The sequence below is a fragment of the Pan troglodytes genome, chromosome 2 (assembly GCF_028858775.2).
Source record: "Pan troglodytes isolate AG18354 chromosome 2, NHGRI_mPanTro3-v2.0_pri, whole genome shotgun sequence".
In the NCBI taxonomy this organism is placed as follows: Eukaryota; Metazoa; Chordata; class Mammalia; order Primates; family Hominidae; genus Pan; species Pan troglodytes.
In genome coordinates this window covers 24,115,718-24,137,661 of record NC_086015.1, presented here as the reverse complement: position 1 = coordinate 24,137,661, position 21,944 = coordinate 24,115,718, and the positions used below count along the sequence as shown (strand labels likewise).

The following is a 21,944-nucleotide window of genomic DNA, read 5'->3' as shown; positions in this document are numbered from 1 at the left end:
GTCTACTGTTCCCATCTTTGTGAGCATATATCCCCAATGTTCAGCTCCCACTTATAACAGAAAACATGCAGTATTTTATTTTCTGTTCCTGTGTTAATCTGCTTAGGATAATGGCCCCAGCTAAACCCACACTGTTGCAAAGGACATGATTTTGTTCTTTTTTATGGCTGCATAATATTTCATGGTGTATATGTACTACATTTTCTTTATCCAATCTACCTTTGATGGGCACCTGGATTGATTTCATGTCTTTGTTATTGTGAATAGCGCTGCAATGAACATAAAAGCACATGTATCTTTTTGTAAGAACAATTTATTTTCCTTCGGGTATATGCTCAGTAATAGGATTGCTGTGTGGAATGGTAATTCTATTTTTAATTCTTTGAGAAATCTCCAAACTGCTTTCCACAGGGGCTGAACTAATTTGCATTCCCACCAAGAGTGTATAAGCATTCCCTTTTCTCCACAGCTTTGCCAACATCTGTTATTTTTTTAACTTCTTAATAATAGCCATTCTGACTGGTGTGAGATGGTATCACATTGTGGTTTTGACTTGCATCTCAGAAAGGAGATATTTTCATTGTGTTCTAGTGTATTAACTTCACCTCCCTAGAAAATATCTTCAACTCCCTACCATGACGATAAAATCAATGCCTTCCAAATGAAAGTATGTCCTCATCTTCTTCTCCTGAAGTCCATAGCTCAGTCCTATGATCTACTGCTGTCAGTTTGAGGGTCTCCCAAAGCAGAAAATTTCAGTGGAGTAGTTCCCCATCTCCAATACATCACCCAGTCTTTGCATGTCTCCTTATAAAAACTGCATTGAGTTTCCCCATCCTTACTTTGGCTTCTCCAACCCCAATTCCTTGTATTGTCACATGTAGATTAAGATTTAAGAACTTATCCCCCCACCCACCACCCAGCCTATCCACACATACATGTACATAGGTATATGTATGTATACACACACACACACACACACACACACACACACAGGCACATATATACCCAATTATGCTTGCCCATAGCCTATTCGCACTTTCTCAAATAGTGCCTTCATCACCGACATAACAATGGTCCTACCTGTTCATGTGCCCACAAATCTGTTTACATTGGACTCGGAGCCTCTGCTAATGCAGATTTCATTACCAGGCTGCCCAGTTCAAAACAAATGTCCCACAAAGCCATGTCAGGTGACATGAGGCCCCTACAGATCCTACCTTTCCCTTGGAGTCAACACTCACAAAGTAGCACTTAACTCTCCACTCTTGGTCCACCTGTCCAACTATACTAGTTTTCTCTCTCTATCTCTACTAATGACAAGTACAACTTATTCTGCTCCTATATACTTTTAGGGGCTAGGAAATGCCTCAGAATATTCACTGTTTCTTTGCTGCCACCATGAATCCCTACCTTCCTTGAGGGGTTTTTCACAGTTGGAATAAATAATACTTATAAAAAATCAACTGAATTCTGTGGAAAAAAATACTACATGAATCCAAATATATTTTTATTGAAGTGACTTCAGATAGCTTTTTTAAAAACTAGGTTAAGATCTCCAAACCTCCATCACCCATTCAACGGAATGTGTGAGGGAAGGCTGGAGGCAGAGGGGGAGGAGAGAAAAAAGAATGGGGAGGGAGCCTTGGCTTCTAAAAAGTTGACTGCTTTGTTAGCCATCTAAAATAGCTCTGCGCTTCTGGCGTTCCCCTGTAGGTGTGAAGGGCCAACAGATCATGTACAATGTGAATTTGCAGACTCTGCCAAGGGAATCCTGCTCTCAGCTAACACCGTGGGGATGAATTAGTGCTGCTGGGAGGAGGAATGAGGAAAGAGCAGCTGACAGCGGGGTGATGGCTTTAGTTGGCCAGCAGCCTCTAATGCGGAACGATGTGCTGCTGAATCCAGACCTGCTCATTAAGCTCCAGAGAGAACAATGAGGAAAGCCAGCTCTTCAGAGAGACAGGGAGAGAGAGGAGCCTGCTGTGCTTTATTAACTCTTCCAAGTGCCTACTTGGAATTCTCTCTTAGGCTGACATCTTTGAACAAAAAGCAACAAAAGTTGTTTGTATTTTCCAAAAAAAAAAAAAAAAGCCTTTGCTCACTTCCCCAGGAAACACAAGAACAAGACTGAGCCACTTTAAGTAAAAGAAAAATACTTAATGAGTAACTACTATGCACCAGACACTGTGTAAAAAGCTTTAGGGCTGTTAGGTAGATAATGCCTGACAAAAAACTAAGAACTGGGATTAAGGAGGTTAGTAGAAACCAGAAAACAAAGACGGGTATAAGACAGATGTCCTCCTAAGCTATTTGTTAGAGAAAAGTGCACTAAACGAATAACAGAAGTATCAAGTGGAATTTATGTGGGATGACACAGCTGCAAACTCCACCCAACTGGGGGCAGCCAGGAGGTGATCCTGGACTTAACACACAAAGTTCTTTCTTTCAATAAATGGCCTTTGTGTACTCCCCAGTTCTGTTCTTTTCATCATGAGTGTTTTTTTTTCTGCCTTAGAAAATTTAAAATTATTATGTATTCAACTCTGTCAACCTTTCCCTTTTACTGCTTCTCTTTTCATTCATATGCATAAAAAAAGTCACCTCAATACCAGATAACAAATCACTTAATACCTAGAAGGATAAGCCTTCAGAACTTGCCAAGTAAAAGCAGAGATTAATATACAGTAAGGTAAATGTCTATGTAAGATGAATAACTGAAATTCAAATAGGTGGATCAAACTGGTGCTAGAGAAGTTCAGAAGAGGAACTGGAACACACCCTGAAACGGTTTGATTTATGTGTGTGCTGAGTGAAGGGGGTGGCTAATAGACAAAGACACTTTGGAGAATAGTAAATAGATGCACTTGGAGTATTTGGAGATGAAAGTAAAGAGATAAGAGTGGGAACAATAATTGAGGCCAGAATGCAAAATGGCTTGAAGGTGAAGTTAAAATATGTCACCATATTTTACATATTTTGTATTGTACACAAATTTAAAAAGTAATGACTCTTGTAGAAATGGTAACCGAGAAAGGAAACAGATCAAGGATACCTTTAAAGAAATCTATGGCCAGGAGCGATGGCTCACACCTGTAATCCCAACAATTTGGGAGGCCGAGGCAGGTGGATCACTTGAGGTCAGGAGTTCGAGACCAGCCTGGCCAACATGGTGAAACGCTGTCTCCACTAAAAATAAGAAAAATTGGCTGGGTATGGTAGCACACACCTGTAATCTTAGCTACTCGGGAGGCTGAGGTACGAGGATTGCTTGGGCCCAGGAGGCAGAGGTTACAGTGAGATAGTGCCACTGCACTCCAGTCTAGGTGACAGAGAGACTCTGTGTCAAAAAAGAGAGAGAGAAGAAATCTAGATAACCCACAGCAAACCGAGAGTTTGCTATCCAGTAAACACATACACGCAGCACCCAAGGAAATGCAACCCACCCCAGCTAAGACTGGCCTGTACAGAAGGTAAGGGAGTCAACCACCTGCTTACCTCCTTCTGCTTTTTAATGATGACAGAAAATTCTGTGTACGGGATCCGTGGATTTAGCTCACATCCCATTAAAGTGGCTCCTTCATAATCCTTGATATAGCCAACATATTTGGTTTTAGGTATTTTAATTTCTTTGGAGAAACCCTGAAAAGCAAGTAAATTCATTCATATGAACACCATGCACCAAATATCTACTGAGTGCTAACTATGTTCCAGGCACTGTGTGAGGAATCAAGACAAGCTTCTTTGAAGTTCTCATTGTACTATTCTGAAGAGGATTAGCTTAAAACCACCCATGAAGTTCAAAAACACCAGAAATCTAACTGTAAATAGGAAGCAAGACAACATTTTTTAAATGGCCCTAATAAAATGCAAGAAATATTAAAAAGTTTAAAACAGAAACAGGTGTTAAGTAAAAATTAGGTTTAATTTTGTACTGAATTACATAATTAAATATGACCGTTGCAAATTTCTCCAAAAGTGGTGAGGGGGTCCCCAGGATTCTCAACAAATCAATAACTAACATTGATCTAAATTATCAAAGAAAAGATGGTCAAAAAAATAAAGTGATTAGAAACTTAATGTTTCTGAGGAAATGAAATCCTTTCTTTGCAGGCAAAAAAATTCCAGACAGTCACAATGTGTGGTTGTTTCAATGACATTAATGCTTTGGAATATACTCATTTACACACTTTAAGCCATAATAACAGACTGCTTCAGAGTATATATTCAAAATTATAAATAATATATTTATAATATAAACATAATTTGCCTTAAGTATCTATTTCAGTTATTTGCAGAAAATTTCTTGAACTTCAGCACCATCGCCAGCAGTTCACTGCCTCATCTTTCAACAAAAACTTATTTTCCAAGTAATTATTGCCATCATCCTCAAAGAGGACTACAGACAAGTCATTTAAGAACCATAGCTGAGATCTTATGCTTTGCACTACAGTTACAGCTGAGGAAAGCTGATGCTCAAGACCCCAGTGAAACACTCCAATTAAGTTCTCAGTGAGTTTTACCATAAAAGTTAAAATGCATCTCAAACAATGAGAAGATAATAAATAGGAGATTATTTATCTGTCTTCAGAGCACAAAAAGCTTTCTAATTACATAAGAACACATTTAAAAAAAAAAAGAAGAAGTCTGGCTGGGTGCAGTGGCTCATGCCTATAATCTCAGCACTTTGGGAGACTGAGGCAGGAGGATCACTTGAGTCCAAGAGTTCAAGACCAGCCCAGGCAACATAGCAAGATTCTCTCCCAATCCCTCACCATCTCTACAAATGATTAAAAAAAAAAAAATTGCTTGGCATGGTGGCATGCACCTGAGGTCACAATTACACAGGTAGCTGAGGCAGGAGGATCGCCTGAGCCCAGGAGGTTGCGGCTGCAGTGAGCTATGATCATGCCACAACACTCCAGCCTTGGTGACAGTGTAAGACCCTGTCTCAAAACAAACAAACAAACAAAATCCAAACCAAAACAAGTCAATAGATTTTATGTAATAACATCTTTAACATTCTGAAGATTTAAAGAAAAAGCCATAAGCAATGTTGAAACAAATATTATCCAAGGTTAATATAGTTATATACTAATAGTTCTCACAAATCAATGTACAACTAAACATTTTTATAGAAAAAGGGACAAAAGAAAATGAATTAGCAATCCAAAAAAGGAACAAATACAAAGAATTGATAAACATGGAAAAATAAATCAAACTTCACATAAATAAATTCAAACATACACAATTTATTATCTGGAAAAGTGGTAAATTTTTTTTCAGTTACCAACTCCTTTCCTGACCCCCTTATACACTGCTGACAAAAATGGAAATTTTTAAAATATTTAGCAACACATTACAAAAACCTTGATTTATTCTAAGCAAATTACCATCAATGAGGGCAAAACATGTGCACAAACACACACCCATACACATGCACATTACCTACAAGAAACACCTAAATAGTCAAAAATGTATTGGTTAAATAATTTTCTATTTCTACAACAAAATCCTAGGAAACCACCAAAATTATTATATACACAGTATGAACCAACTTTTATGTTTATATACACACAGAAAAAATACTAAAAAGATTTATGTCAAAGCATTAACAGCATAGGTATGAGCTGAGAGGAAAAATAACAGAAAAAATTTTAAAATAAAAAAATCAAAGCATTAACAGTAAATTTCTTGGGGTGACAGAATTACAAGCCATTTTTCTTTCCTTCTTTTGCTTTATTACATTTTCTACAATGATTACACATTACTTTTATAGTCAGAAAAGTAAATGAAAATGTTTAGGAATTATAAATCACTATTAAAAATAATATGCAGTCAAAGAATAGTCCTCAAAAAGCTGAGCTGAAAACTTATTTTAAGACTTATTTAAAGAGAGACAAGTTCTCACTATGTTGCCCAGGCTGTTTCAAACTCCTGAGCACAGCAATCCTCCTGCCCTGGCCTCCCAAAATACTAGGATTACAGGCATAAGCCACTGCACCTGGCCTGAGCTGAAAACTTCTGATAAGAAACTGCTAGGACAGAGGCCTGGTGAGGTGGCTCACGCCTATAATCCCAGCACTTAGGGAGGCCAAGGCGGGTGGATTGCTTGAGTCCAGGAGCTCGAGACCAGCCTGGGTAACATGACAAAACCCTGTCTCTAATAAAAATACAAAAAATTAGCTGGGTGTAGTCACAGCTACTTGGGAGGCTGAGGTGGGAGAATCACCTGAGCCCAGGAGGTCAAGGCTGCAGTGAACTGAGATTGCACCACTGCAGTCTCAGCCTAGGCACCAAAGTGAGACCCTGTCTCAAAAAAAAGAAAGGAAGGGAGGAACGGAGAAAGGAAGGAACTGCAAAGATGACAGCCAAGCTCCTAGCCCACTATGTGCTGTAGAATCAGGACTGTTTGCAGGTTTTTATAAACTCCAGGATTTCCTCTCTGCTGTCATAAATGGAGGCCTTCCAGAAACTGAATCTGTTTTTCTCATTCACAGAGAATGCTACCCACCAAATTCCAGGACTGGGAATTTCTTATTAGAAACCATATTTTAGAACGTTAGGATGCAATATTATACCTCACTGACAGGTGACATTCATTCATTCTCTCAACAAATAGTTATTCAATACTTACTATGTGCTAGTGACACTCTCTAATCCAGGCTGAAGCTTATTTTTGACATAAGGCTTGTAAAACAAATGCCTGTTCTTATAAGTAGAAAACACTGGGGGAGAAACTTATTTGGAAGAACGCTACCTGAGAACATATGAAGAAAAGGAATGACAAAACAGTGTTGCGTGGTGAGAAACCAACCTGTTTCTTAAAGTATCCAATTGCATATTCATCTGCATATGTGAGGAAGTTCAGGATGTCATGCTTTATGTGATATTCTTTCAAATGATTCATCAGGTGTGTTCCATAGCCCTGTGTGGAAGTTAGTATACAAACAAATACATTAGATTGGGGAGAAAAATTTTTACAAATCCATCAGGAAATGATGGTGAATTCAGAAGTTTGTACTTTTACATATTTTACCAACCAGGACCTTTCCTGAAGGAAATATATTAACATCCTTTCTTGCGTTTCTTAACTTTGAAAATAAGCTATAAAACCAAAACAAAATCAAAATCCTTGCTTCAAAGATAAAAATCATCATTTGAAAATGTAAGTTTCTAGTTATTTGAAAATAACACACCAGGGCCACAAGTTCCTAGCTCAATCTTAAAGATCACTTGCTGAATATTAATATAAAAGTTTTCAGAATGAATGTAGATTATGAATTTCTGCTTATCTTTAAGGTATTTGAGAATCTCAGAAGAAAAAAAAAGATGCAAATGAAAAGTGCTAATCTTCACTAGAATATTTAGTAATGCAAGTGTTTACTGTACACCACAAACTGGCAACCCTTCTAAAGAACTGAATCATCACATACATAGCATTTTAAATTTGGTCTTATCAGACCTTTCCAAGTAAGGTCTGAGAAGCCCAGAATCTCTGAATCAGCCAGAAGACATTAGAAAGTAACTAAAGGTAGTCAACAATGTTGAATAAACTCAGTGATTGAAATATTTTTATAATATCAAGTTTTTTCAGTGACAAAGCTTACAGAAAACGTATAAATCTAATGTGATTGTTTTGGAACCGCATAAAGAGAGATAAAAGTAAATCCAAGCGTCCAGACCCAAATATCTTCACATAAATTTTCTGCAATTTGGTGGCACATTTTTCTCAAGAACTCAAATATATTCCCAGGTATGATCTCATGGAATCACAGTACCTCAAGGTCAGAAGGATCTTTGGAAGTCATTTTATCTAACCCCCTAATCCATATGAGGCTAGAGGTCTTTTGCTATCTATCATGAAAAGGCAATCTGCTAGAACACCTCCAACGTAGGCCAATTCCTTGGTGGTGAGATAGACCAATTCATTTTCAGGCATCATATAGTTGGGAATTCCTTCCTAACGTTCATCCAAGATCTGGTCGTTGTTATTTCTACTTATTGACCTTAGTTCTACTCCTAGAGTTACAAAGACTCATTCCTGCTTTTAACAGCCCTTCAAGCCTTCAAAGATTATGCTCTCTCACACATGCCCATCCGTACTTCCCCAGTCCCAAGCCAAGCACCATCAAGGCTTAGTCATTCCTCATATGGCATGACTGAATGACACCTTATCAAACTAATCACTTTGGTTTTTATTTTTTTTTTGAGATGGAGTCTTGCTCTGTCACCCAGGCTGGAGTGCAGTGGCACGATCTTGGGTCACTGCAAGCTCTGCCTCCCAGGTTAATACCATTCTCCTGCCTCAGCCTCCCGAATAACTGGGACTACAGGTGCCCGCCACCACACCTGGCTAATTTTTTGTATTTTTAGTAGAGACGGGGTTTCATTGTGTTAGCCAGGATAGTCTCGATCTCCTGACCTTGTGATCTGCCCGTCTCGGCCTCCCAAAGTGCTGGGATTACAGGCGTGAGCCACCGCGCCCGGCCACTAATCACTTTTTTCAGAGTTTTTTCTAATACAACAATGCCTTTCTAAAGCATGGATCCTAGGACCAAGCATAATAATAAGGGGACGGTATGTCCAGTAAACAGAACAGTATCATCATCTCCCTCTTCTGCAAATTATTCTTCCATTGATGTCACCCAAAGACATTTTAGCTTTTAACTTTTCCCAAACATATCACAATACTGAACACTGAGAGTTTGAATAAAACTTGGATAAAAACACAAATGAACTATTTCTCTCCTTGAGGAGACGATAGTAAAATGGGGAAGATAAACATATAAACACATGTGTATAGAGGTATACTACTCAACAGAGAAGACACTAGCCTCATGTGGCTATTGAGCAATTGATATGAGACTAGTCCAGTTTGAAATGTCCTGAAGTATAAAAACACACTAGGAAAAAAATTCTCATTACTAACATTTTATACTTATTACATGTTGATATGACAATAATTTTAGACATATTAAGTAAAAAAAAGTCAAAATTAATTTCACCTGTTTCTTTTCACTTTTTTAAATATGGCTACTCAAAATTTTGAAATTACATATGTGACTTGCATTTGAGGCCTGCATTACATTTCTGTTATGCAGCATTTGTACAGAGTGATATATTTGTATCTTCAATAGTGGGCTGGGCGCGGTGGCCTATAATCCCAGTGGCTCACGCCTATAATCCCAGCACTTTGGGAGGCTGAGGTGGGCGGATCATGAGGTCAGGAGATTGAGACCATCCTGAACAACATGGTGAAACCCCATCTCTACTAAAAATACAAAAATTAGCTGGGCATGGTGGCACGTGCCTGTAATCCCAGCTACTCGGGAGGCTGAGGCAGGAGAACGGCATGAACCAGGGAGTCGGAGGTTGCTGTGAGCCAAGATCTGAGCTGAGATCGCGCCAACGCACTCCAGCCTGGCGACAGAGCGAGACTCCGTCTCAAACAACAACAACAACAAAAACAACAAAACAAAACGATAGTGAAAAAGACCATAATCAAGGTGGTAAAGAGAAGGCGAATAGAGGAAAAGGAAATGTTTAAGCTAGGCCTTAAAAGAGCTTGTCAAATTGAAAACAAGAGAAGGAAATGGATTAGAAATCTAAATGTAAGGTAAAATAAACCTTTACAAAAGTATTATAAAAAGATATAGGAAAAGTGGGCATATAACTTAGGGATACAAAAAGGCTTCTTAAAGAAAATATAAAATGCAAAAGCATGAAGTAAAAGACTGATTATTAAGTAGAATACTTCAAATTTTAAAACTTCTTCAAGGCACCATAAGTAATCAAAGATACCATAAACAAAAGACAAATGACAAGTGAGGGGGGTGTAGTTGCAACATATATTACAAAGATTTAATATCAAAAATACATAAATATCTTCTATAGAATCAATACAAAAAAGAGATAGAATAAAAGAAAATTTGTCAAAGGCTAGAACAAGAATAAATATTACCAGTAAATATAAGAGATATGTTCGACCTCAATAGTGATCAGAGCGCTCTACCATAAAATGAAATATTGCACTTGACGGCGTGCAAATACGTTTACAGTTTATGTACCCAGTGCCAGCAATGGTAGGGGGAACTATTCTCTCCAACACCACTGGTGAAAAATGTAAACTGGGAGACCCACTGAGAAGACAATCTGGAAATAATTTTTTAAATTTAGACCGGCCATATTCATTCATATAGGAATTCTGCTTCTCAGTGTCTAAGGAAACATTTCCAAACAGAGCATTGTTGGTGATAGAAAATTACCAGAAATAAGCAAATATGTCTTCAATAGAGAAATGATTACATAAATTATGGTGCATCCATATTATAAAATACTGTATAAAAAGAATAAAGTAGCTATATATCAGCATTAATAGAAATTCCTGCAATTATGAAAATGTTCTTTATCTATGCTATCCAATATGGTAATGATTAGTCACATGTAGCTACTGAGTACCTGAGTAACCAAGGATGTAAATATTCATTTTAATTTAAGGTATCTAAATACAAATTTAAACAATCACATATATGCACTAAAGCTGAAAGGTCTCTAGGACAATGTAAAGTTTTTTTCCAGTAATGCAATGCATACAATATGAATTCCATTTATTTAAATGGGAAAAAAGCAACAACAAAACACACAATCACCTCTTACCTGTAAGTTCAGTAAGTTCCAATATATGTGTCAATACCAAAGTACCTGGAAGGATGCGTACCAAGCTGACAAAAATAGCAGGATGGTAGTGGGAAGGGGAAATGGGATTTTTGTTTTATCTGAAAACGCATTTGTATATGTCTTACATAATTAAAAATTATTTCTAAAAAAATTTTTTTAACTAGAGGAAAGCAAATGGTTGGCCAGTTGGAGTGAATTGCATGTGCACAGGAAAAGTAATGTCTAAAAATTAGTAAGAAATGTGTCTTCTGATGAAATTCACTTTAACACGGATGTCGATGCAAGAGAGATTGTTGTATGCACCATCTTGTAAGGAGTTAATAGAAACTATAAATTTGTCCCCTTCATCCATAATCCAATTAATTTTACTCAAGAACAACAATGGTTCTTTGGTAAATAGCTTCTGAAAACCTGCATAAGATATTTTTCATCAGTGACCACAAATTTGCCATCTCTCCAAAAATCTTTTCCAGATTCCAAGTTGCTTGTGAGAAAGGGCTGTGTCTTTTAACTTGAACTTCCTCTGTATCTAGCTAGTATTTGTGACTAGCAGTCATGGTAGTTTAAGTACTGCCTTGGTTAGAGAGGCAGTGACAACATAAAGCTATTATAAGCAAATGTTTATTTAGATTTTAACCCCAGACCTATTTCCCCTTGTTTGTACACCTTTATTTTTACCTGCCATCAAAAGGATCATTTTCTAACTATCTGGTAACTTCAGTGTTTATTTAAATACCTATTATGGTAAATAAACATTAGCTACATAATTTTAAAGCTGTATATAATATCAAATTCAATATTTTTTTCTTTTGAGATGGAGTTTCACTCTTGTTGCCCAGGCTGAAGTGCAATAGCACAATCTTGGCTCACCGCAACCTCCACTTCCTGGGTTCAAGTGATTCTCCTGCCTCAGCCTCTGAGTAGCTGGGATTACAGGCATGCACCACCACACCCAGCTAATTTTGTATTTTTAGTAGAGATGGGGTTTCACCATGTTGGTCAGGCTGGTCTCGAACTCCCAACCTCAGGTGATCCGCCCGCCTCAGCCTCCCAAAGTGCTGGGATTACAGGTGTGAGCCACCACGCCTGGCCCAAATTGTTTTTAGATTACAGGATATTCCAAAATCAGGAGAGGAGCTTCAAATAAATTCTCATATGTTATCTTGTGTTTTCAGCACAATAAATCCACATAAAAATCTAATTTAAAGAATTCACAGGAATTTATCAGCATGATTCTCCAAAATGACCATATACAGATTTTAAAGTGCCATTTAGCCAAGATTTTTAATATAGTAAATAAATACTTAAAACCTCTGTTTATGGTTGGGCACAATGGCTCACGCCTATAATCTCAGCACTTTGGGGGGCCAAGGAGGGAGGATCTCTTGAGACCAGGAGTTCAAGACCAGCCTGGGCAACACAGGGAGACCCTATCTCTACAAAAAATAAATTAGCCAGGCATGGTGGTGCACAACTGTGATCCCAACTACTCAGAAGGCTGAGGTAGGAGGATCACCTGAGCACAGGAGGTCGCAGACACAGGGAGCTGTGATCATGCCACTGCACTCCAGCCTGGGCAACAGAGCAAAACCCCATCTCAAAAAATTAAAAAATTAAAATTAAAATAAAACCTCTGCTTATGAATTTGCTGTTTTCAGTAATATATGCTATAGCCACTGGGACCCATTCAGTTTTACTCCATATTGAAGAAGTGCTTCCATGTTGTCTAGTGTTGCTGGGTTGGCAGAGCTCAGCAATCTTTATCTTAGACTATACGCCAGTGAAAATGTAAATATCTTGGGCAGTGTGATGTCTCAAAAGTTGTTCATTGATCATTAATGACACAGGACAGTAAAAAGATCAGGAAATTGGCTGGGCACAGTGGCTCACAACTGTAATCCCAGCACTTTGGGAGGCCGAAGCAGGCGATCACCTGAGGTCAGGAGTTCGAGACCAGCCTGGCCAACGTGATGAAACACCATTTCTGTTAAAAATACAAAAATTAGCCGGGCATGGTGGCTGACACCTGTAATCCCAGCTACTCGGGAGGCTGAGGCAGGAGAATCACCAGAACCCAGGAGGCGGAGTTTGCGGTGAGCCGAGATCACGCCATTGCACTCCAGCCTGGGCAACAAGAGCAAAACTCCGTCTCAAAAAAAAAAAAAAAAAGGCCAGGAAACTAAAGGAAGAACTGTTTCTCACATTCTTACTTCTACTAAAGATTGGTTCTTACCATTAAAACACACACACACACGCACGCATGCACACACACACACGTTCTTACCATTAAAACACACACACATGCACGCACACACACACACTAAACTCATCCATTCTATTTTGTTTTGAAAGACTAATCTTCATTATCTTCATTTTCTAAAACTACAGTTTCAAGTCACTTACAAGAAGTGATTGCTTTTCTTGTTCTTCCTACTGAGTTTGTGATGCTTGGCCACCTTCCTTCAAGTCTTTAGAAAATTACATGGTTATGGGGGGGAATTGCCTTTCTGGAAAGTAATAAGACAAAGTATCCAATTCGTATTAAATACCTTCAGTTTCCCTTTAGTATCCCTAAAAGTGTCCAACTCAACCTTAATCAGCATTTCCAAACAAGGTGTTTGGTATAGCTATCTTTGAAAATAAAAATTATGCCATCTTTTTCTAAAATTACAAACCAACGACATATTTTCCAGGTCTTCACCCTAAGAAAAGCCAAATAAAATTTTCCTTTAAGTAAGTTCTTAAACTTTGAACATTTGGAAACATCTGGACATTTGTCACTTTGGCTAGCGGAGAATAATGATAAACACAGCAACAGCACCATCTAAAGACACACTGTCAGAATTCCTTGAAAATGAGCCACAGATCAGTTTCAAGCAAATGTGGGTCTTCACCTTCCCCAGTCAGAATGATGAATGTAAGACTGCTGAATTGCATTTGCCCTTTGATGCTTAGTGCTAGGAGTCAAAGACAAAAAGCTCCACTTGTGCTTTGTGAGAATAAATACATTGCAGCAGCTATAATTCGTGCTGAGGCCGGGCGTGGTGGCTCACGCCTGTAATCCCAGCTACTCAGGTGGCTGTGGCATAAGAATCACTTGAACCCAGGAGGCGGAGGTTGCAGCGAGCAGATCACATCACTGCATTCCAGCCAGAGCAAAAGAGCAAGACGCTGTCTCAAAATAATAATAATAATAATAATAATAATAATAATTTTTAAAAATGGGTACTGTGACCAGAGAGTGAAGCTGTTAATGAAAGCTAAAGTACCAATAGCACAGGCTGTGCCCCTAATGCAGAGAATGATTCCTTTCAGGGACTTACTTTTGGTTTCTGTAAATGGTATTGCTTCTTTGAAGCTGAAGGAGTCAACAAAATACTTAGACCAGCACTGTCCAATACAGGAGCCACTGGCCACACGTGCCTATCAAGCACTTGAAAGGCAGCTTGTCCAAATTGAGATGTGTTGTAAATGTAAAATACATGCTTGGTTTCAAAGAGTTAGTATAAGGCTGGGTGTGGTTGCTCATGTTTGTAATCCCAGCATTTTGGGAGACCAGGGAGGGCAGAGCACCTGAGGTCAGGAGTTCAAGACCAGCCTGGCCAACATGGCAAAACCTCATCTCTACTAAGAATACAAAAATTGGCCGGGCATGGTGGCATGTGCCTATAGTTCCCAGCTACGCATGAGGCTGAGGTGGGAGAATCACTTGAACCCATGAGGCGGAGGTTGCAGTGAGCCAAGATCGCATGACTGCACTCCAGCCTGGGCAACAGAGTGTGAACCTGTCTCAAAAAAAAAAAAAAAAAGACAGTACAGAACAAAGAACGTAATGTAAAAGGTCTCCATAATTCTTCGTGACATTGAATGCCTGTTGCAGTTATATTAATAATACTTTGGATATATGGGTAAAATAAATTTCCAAAATTAATCTCACTGGATTCCACTTGCTTTTTAAAAAATATATATATATAACTACTAGAAAATTTAAAAGCACATAATATGTGTGCTTTTATAACCTCATATTTACAGGCTGCTTTATATTTCTATTGGACACATTGCTTTAGACCTTCCAATAATTTTTCTCAGCAGCCATCTTAATCATCCGGAGCTGCTAATCTTTAGTCCACCCATGAAAATCCTAAATGAATAACATTCTTTTTTTTTTTTTTTTTTTTTTTTTTTGAGATGGAGTTTCGCTCTCATTGCCCAGGCTGGAGTGCAGTGCTGTGATCTTGGCTCACTGCAACCTCAGCCTCCCGGGTTCAAGCAATTTTCCTGCCTCAGCCTCCCAAGCAGCTGGGACTATGGGCATGTGCCGCCACACCCAGCTAATTTTGTATTTTTAGTAGAGACAGGGTTTTACCACATTGGTCAGGCTGGTCTCAAACTCCTGATCTCAGGAGATCCACCCACCTTGGCCTCCCAAAGTGCTAGGATTACAGGTGTGAGCCACTGCCCAGCCCTAAATGAATAACATTCTAAGGACATGTTTTCTGGTTCCCTTTTCTTAAAAGCAAGAAAGTAGAACAGGACAAGGTATAGATGAGAGCTCTTTCTGTCAATTCAGAGTCTGGTTTATTCTCGCCAGACTGCGACACCAACTGCAATACCAATAAAACATGGACACAGTTCCTGGAAAGGAAGGGACCTAAGCCAAAGACAACTGGGAAGATAAATTAGCAACAAAAACAAAACAAAACAAAACAGAAAGACACTCCAACACATGCCAAACCCTACAGGAATAACTTCTGAAATTTATTCATAAATTTACATGACTTCCCTTATAGAATTTCATGACTTCCCTTAAAGAATTTCCTTAGTCCTTGTTTTCCCTTAGGGACAAGGTCATAAGAAATCTTTCTGAAGTGTAAGCTGCCTAAATCATCTTTCTAATCCACATTAACCATATCCTTTCCAGTAGTTCAGTGTCACTAATTGTGATTACATGTTTGCGTGTATGTGTAAATTAACAATGAACACTGAGATCTATTTTTCAAATATCCCTTCATTTGCTATAGACTACACTTGAGTTACATATTGAACTTGTACAGTATCCTGGTACCTCGCCCCAAAGTCCAACAAAGCCTTGGTACAACCCTACTTGTTGGTAGGTGAAACCACTTACTCTCCTCACACACATACACATACACTCACAGTGAGACAGAGGTCCCCAAACCCTAGACCATTACCAGTCCGTGGCCTGTTAGTGACCGGGCTGCACAGCACGAGGTGAGTGGCAGGCAAGTAAGCATTACCGCCTGAGCTCTGCCTCCTGTCAGATCAGTGGTGGCACTAGACTTTCATAGGAGTGCAAACCCCATTGTGAACTACGCGTGCAAGGGATCTAGGTTGCATGCTCCTTATGAGAATCTAACTAATGCCTGATGATCTGAGCTGGAACAGTTTCATCCCAAAACCATAGCCCTAATCTGACCCGTGGAAAAATTGTCTTCCGTGAAACCAGTCCCTGGTGCCAAAAAGGTTGGAGACCATTGGAGTGAGAGGACTATTCCCAGAAAGTTCTTAACTCCACTTTGAACCTTCTCTGGACATGGCACAGAGAGATCTTCCCAAGCTCTGCAGGCCTTAGTGAGAAGCCCCACATTCTGCTCTTCTTCTAAGACCTTGGGTTTACCCTTACCTTGACTTGCTCATTTGAGGTTACAGCACAGAAGACAATCTCTGTGAATCCTTGAGATGGGAACATACGGAAACAGATACCACCAATAACACGGCCATCTTTAATTAAAGCAAGGGTTTTGTGTTTCCTGAAAGAATAAGATTATGTCAAAGTTTTACCTATCCTAGTTATATAAATATACTTTTTGGGGTGTTCCTTATTAACCAACTAAGAAAGAGGGACATGTCCTAAGTTTCTATAGAAACTTCCTTCATGTAGCCCCTATCTCGCTAGACCATCCTTTTATCTGAACTTTTTAGAGCTAGGTTGCCTGCACAAGATGTCATCAGCACTCCCATCAGAACAAAATACCAGTCACCTAAGAAGTGCCTGAGGTTTACAAATAGAGAACAGAGTATGTGCTCTGGAACTGGCACAGCCAGTGCCAAGGAGGGGTCAGGGAGAGCAGGAAGTCATGGACAAACATGGTATGTGTCTCTGAAGAGTTAAGTCTTACTCCAAAATATTACAGAAACATTATGAAAAAGAATTTAAAATTTACATATACAATTTGCAAAATTCCGCATTACAGAATCCTTCCCTCTGTCTAAAGCATCACTCTGAATTGTCACAGGCATGGATCACAGTCCCCATAGGCTACTGGGCTATGTATGTTAAAATAAATTCAATTAGAGAAGTTTAGTTCTTTAGGGTTTCGTGGGTTTTTTTTTTTTTTTTTTTTTGAAATGGAGTTTCGCTCTGTTGCCCAGGCTGGAGTGCAATGGCATGGTCTCGGCTCACCACAACCTCCGCCTCCTGGGTTCAAGCAATTCTCCTGCCTCAGCCTCCCAAGTAGCCGTGATTACAGGCATGTGTCACCAGGCCTGGCTAATTTTGTATTTTTAGTAGAGACGGGGTTTCTCCATGTTGGTCAGGCTGGTCACAAACTCTCAACCTCAGGTGATCCTCCCACCTCAGCCTCCCAAAATGCTGGGATTACAGGCATGAGCCACCATGCCCGGCCTAGTTTTTTGTTTTTTTTTTTTAAGCAATGGATTTTCAAAGTTAACCTGTCTTATATCCCAATAATTGCCCACAGACCTGGGCAATAATGGCACCTAGTTAAGATACCAAAACCAATATTTTGATTATGAAGAAAGCAGAACATCTTAGTGTTACATTCTCTCACTGCTATAAAGAATGAAGCACAGGAGAGTCATCAGCAATGTAAAATATAAAGTTTCATCATCATTAACAAGAAAATTTGTAAATTGTTGAAAATTACTCTTAGCACTTTCAGACATGAAAATCAGCTTGGTGAAGCTCTGTATCCACAGCAAGACAGGAGCAGTAGTATTCGGTGGATGACTATGGCTGACTTTCACTATCTAAGCAGTTCCTCTTTCATTTAAAAAGGAAATAAGGAAGAAGGAACAGAAAGTACCACTTACGGGTCAAAGACGAGCCGTGTGATGTATTCTTTTGGCATTCGGGGCAGCTGGTGGGAGAAAACGTTCTGTAGGCCAACCAGCCACATCAGGATCTTCTTGTTTGGTTTCTGGTTGAGGGAATTGCCAACCACGTGAAATTCAATTACACCCCTGCGCTCTTCCAACCTTGCCGCCTCATCCCTGGCCGAGTGTGCTGACAGAAAATTGGTCTGAGATGCAAGAGACAGGAAAAAATTACACAGAGCTATTCTCTCAAGACAGTGGGGATGGGACACATCCAAGCTTCTCATCTTTGTTCTAATAAGATACACATTTGTGGATTTTCAGAGTCCTAAATCCACACATGTGCACACATACACACAGAGACACATACACATACAAGTTATGAAGACAAGACAGAAAAGGCAGGTAAAGCATTTTGAGAAATTGGAGTATTATATGTGTACACGGATGATATTCAGTGTAGATTAGGGGCCAGCAAAGTTTTCTGTGAAGGGCCAGATAGAAAATATTTTAGACATTGTGAGCCATAAGGTGTTTGTCACAACTACTCCTTCTTCTGCTATAATGCAAAAGCATCCACAGACAATATGTTAAAGAATGGGTGCAGTACTGTTCCAATAAAACTTTATTTAAAAATACAGTAAGCAGACAAAATGTGGCCTGTGGGTTATAGTTTGCCAACCTCTGGCTTCAAGGAATCCTCTCCAGCTGAGCTTTAAGGACCCTTGAGATGACAGATTCAAATTCTCATTACAGGCCCAATAGTAGCACTCATGTATATATTCTTTTTTTTTTTTTTTTTTTTTTGAGACGGAGTCTCACTCTTTCGCCCAGGCCAGACTGCAGTGGCGCTATCTCAGCTCACTGCAAGCTCCACCTCCCGGGTTCATGCCATTCTCCTGCCTCAGCCTCTGGAGCCCGCCACGGCGCCCAGCTAATTTTTTGTATTTTTTAGTAGAGATGGGGTTTCACCGTGTTAGCCAAGATGGTCTCGATCTCCTGACCTTGTGATCTGCCCGCCTCGGCCTCCCAAAGTGCTGGGATTACAGGCTGAGCCACCACACCCGGCCTCATGTATATATTATTAACACCTCTTTTTAAAGAACAGTTTTCTTTCCAGAGAATATCTGTTGACCTACACTCAACCATAGCTGGAAGCACAACCATGTGCCAGCACTTATGCTCCGCATCTTATTTAATCTGCCTAGTGGTTTGCAAGTAGATGCTCCACAAACAGCTCTTCAGGGAAGGAAGGCCCTAACTGGTGACACTTCATCTCATTAGTCCAGAACTGGCTATCCAGGTAACCAGGTGCCATGGTAGTCAACTTCAAGCTACCAACATATGGAACAACCAGCTCACAAAACTCCTGAAAATTTAACAATTTTCGTGTGCATTCCAGTACAAGCCAGCTCTAGTACACTACTAAATATTAATATATCCAAAATATTTTCAAACATGTGACTGCATCCTGATGTAGTTTGAATGTGTGACCCCTCCAAATCTCATGCTGAAATGCAATCTCCAATGTTGGAGGTGGGGCCTAGTGGGAAGTGCTGGATCATCAGGGCAGACCCCTCATGAATGGCCTAGCACCATCCCCTTGTTGATGAATGAGTTATTGCTCAGTTAGTTCATATGAGATTTGGTGGTTTAAAGGGGTCTGGCTCCTCCTCCTCACTCTCTTGTTCCCTCTCTCACCATGTGATGTGCCTGCTCCCACTTCACCCTGCACCATGAGTATAAGTTCCCTGAGGCCTCACCGGAAGCTGAGCAGATGCTGATGCCATTCTTGTACAGTCTGTGGAACTGTGAGCCAATTAAAGCTCTTTTTTAAAAAAATAAATTACCCAGTCTCAGGTATTTCTTTGTAGCAATGCAATAGACTAGTACAAATCCCCATTTTATAGCTGAAAAAAACCTAAACTCAGCTAATCTGTAATGTTACTAAATCCCTAAAAAACTATAGTCTTAAGCCCTCACAGACTGGACATCTAGAAGGAAACGGAAAGATCAATTTTAGGAAGAGATTTTTCTGTTACAACATTCTGGTTCTCTGAAGTATCCTCAATATCATAAAATAAATATTTAAAGAAACATGACAAATTGAAAATTAACACTGTAATATAATCTCCAAGCCATTTCTTCATTTCCTGGAAGCTGTCAGAAATGTCTTAAGACAGGCATGTCTTAAGAAATGTCATTGTCTTGCATGCCCTCAGATGCAAGGCAATGAGATGACAGCAGCATTTTTACCAAAAATGCCTTACTTGAATCTAATCCTTAGTAAACAATCAACAAATCCAAAAAGAGGGACCTTATACAAAACTAGCGACCAAGACTCTTCACCAATGGCAGTGCTGCAAAAGACCAAAACAAGGCAACAAAGGTTATAACGGACATCATCTGGCTATATGGGAAATTTAAATACGGGAATTTAAATTTAAATATGGGAAATAAAAATATATGGGTTTTATATTAGGCCAGAGGTCAGCAAACTTTTCAGTGAAAAGCCAGATAATAAATATTTCATACTTTGCAAGCCACACATTCCCTGTCTCAATTATTCAAATTTACTGTTGTAATGCAAAGACAGCTGCAGACAATATATTTCAATAAAACTTTATTTGAAAAAAACAGCCAGTGGACCAGATTTGGCTTGCAGGCTGTAATTCACCAACCCTGTATTAGAAAATATTGTAACCAGGCTAAATTTTCTAAGAGTAATGACTGCATTGTGGTTATGTAAGAGAATAGCTTCCTTATGAGATACAGTACATGCAAAAATAGTTAGGGGTGAAGTATTATGACATGTGTTTTTAATTCTGAAATGGTTCCAAATGGTTCATGGGGAGTGGGGAGAGAAAGAAAAAGAGCATATGGGGAGGCGCAGAGAGAAAGAGAGATAGCAAATGTGGCATAATGTTAACTGCTGAATCTAAGTAAAGAGTCTATGGATTTTTATTACAGAATTTTTGCAACATTTATGAGGGCTTGAAATTTTTCAAGATAAAAAGCTGGGAACGATGCCTTCAACTGTGAGATTATTAGTAAGTGGACCTGTGATGTGATATTCATCAAGGGGAATTACCTCTTGATCAGTTGTTCCTGCCCTCTCCACACTGACCACCAGGTTAAATGCAAACCAGGGTAGCATAACATGTTAACTCTCAGCATTAGCATCCCCACTTCTGACAGCTGGAGTGGCCAGGAGAGCAGAAGAGGTCTACCAGCTGGCTGCCCAGGTTTACCCTGCTGACCTCTGGTCCAAGCATTGCTGCAGGGTCCGTGATGGTAGACATAACCTCGTTGATTAATTCCATCGGAATATCCCCCATAACTCGGGGTTTCTTGGCCTCCTCCAGAACATGAGAATCAGTCATTTTCCTCTTTTCTCCTATGATGATCAAAATAAAAGGCAAACAATGGGTGGTTCTAAACACAAAACAAATAATACACGCCAACTAATTTTCTAACAGCATTGATGGGCATGGAGGTCAACTCTATCTTTACCACCAGGGGAAGGGGTGACAAAGGAAGACAGGAAAGAGAGCCATTGTGAGCTCACAATAACTGCCAACCCAATTCATTCTGAATATTTTCTACTTTCTATGATGATTTTTAACTAGATACATGAAATGTTAAGGCACATGTTCCTTCATCTGCAAATGCAAAGGGGTGATTCTAGCTATTGTTTGTTAGTACTCTCTAATATAGTCTCTTCAAGGTCAGAGAACATGGTCCATATGACACCAAAACGTCAAAATGTATTGAAATTTTTACCTTATGACCTAAAATAAGACCAATCTTTTGTGAATGTGCAGTGTCTTCTTGGAAAGAATGTGTATTTTCATATTTTGATCTCTATAACTCCATTAGCTCAAGCTTACAGATCATGTTGTATGGATATCAGTAAGAGCCTTACTGATATTTTTGTCTGTTTGACCTATGAATTACTCAGTTGTTTGTTTAAACCCTAACCATTGGTTGATTTGATTATTTCTCCTTGTAGTCATGTTAATCCACCCCGCCCCCGCCGGCATCCCACCATATATGTACGGAAATCAGTTTGCATTAGGCTTTGGGCTTTATTGGTTAGTTATTGCTATGTAATAAACCAACCCCAAATGAGTCTTAAACCATAATAACTTACTATCATAGCTCATTCATTTCGTATGTTTCCTGAC

At 39.3% G+C, this 21,944-nt stretch overlaps 1 protein-coding gene across 2 annotated transcripts in view; it reads right to left on the bottom strand.

Moving 5' to 3' along the window:
* Positions 1–21,944, bottom strand: part of KAT2B (lysine acetyltransferase 2B) — a 114,136-nt gene that overhangs the window by 10,535 nt on the left and 81,657 nt on the right. For both annotated transcript variants that reach the window (XM_009445018.5, XM_016940564.4), the window contains exons 9-13: positions 21,018–21,154; positions 17,755–17,963; positions 16,325–16,451; positions 6,818–6,928; positions 3,499–3,642 (exon numbers count right to left, since the gene is read on the bottom strand). In XM_009445018.5, the coding sequence (XP_009443293.2) occupies positions 3,499–3,642; positions 6,818–6,928; positions 16,325–16,451; positions 17,755–17,963; positions 21,018–21,154 (728 nt within the window). The remainder of the gene's footprint in view (positions 1–3,498; positions 3,643–6,817; positions 6,929–16,324; positions 16,452–17,754; positions 17,964–21,017; positions 21,155–21,944) is intronic.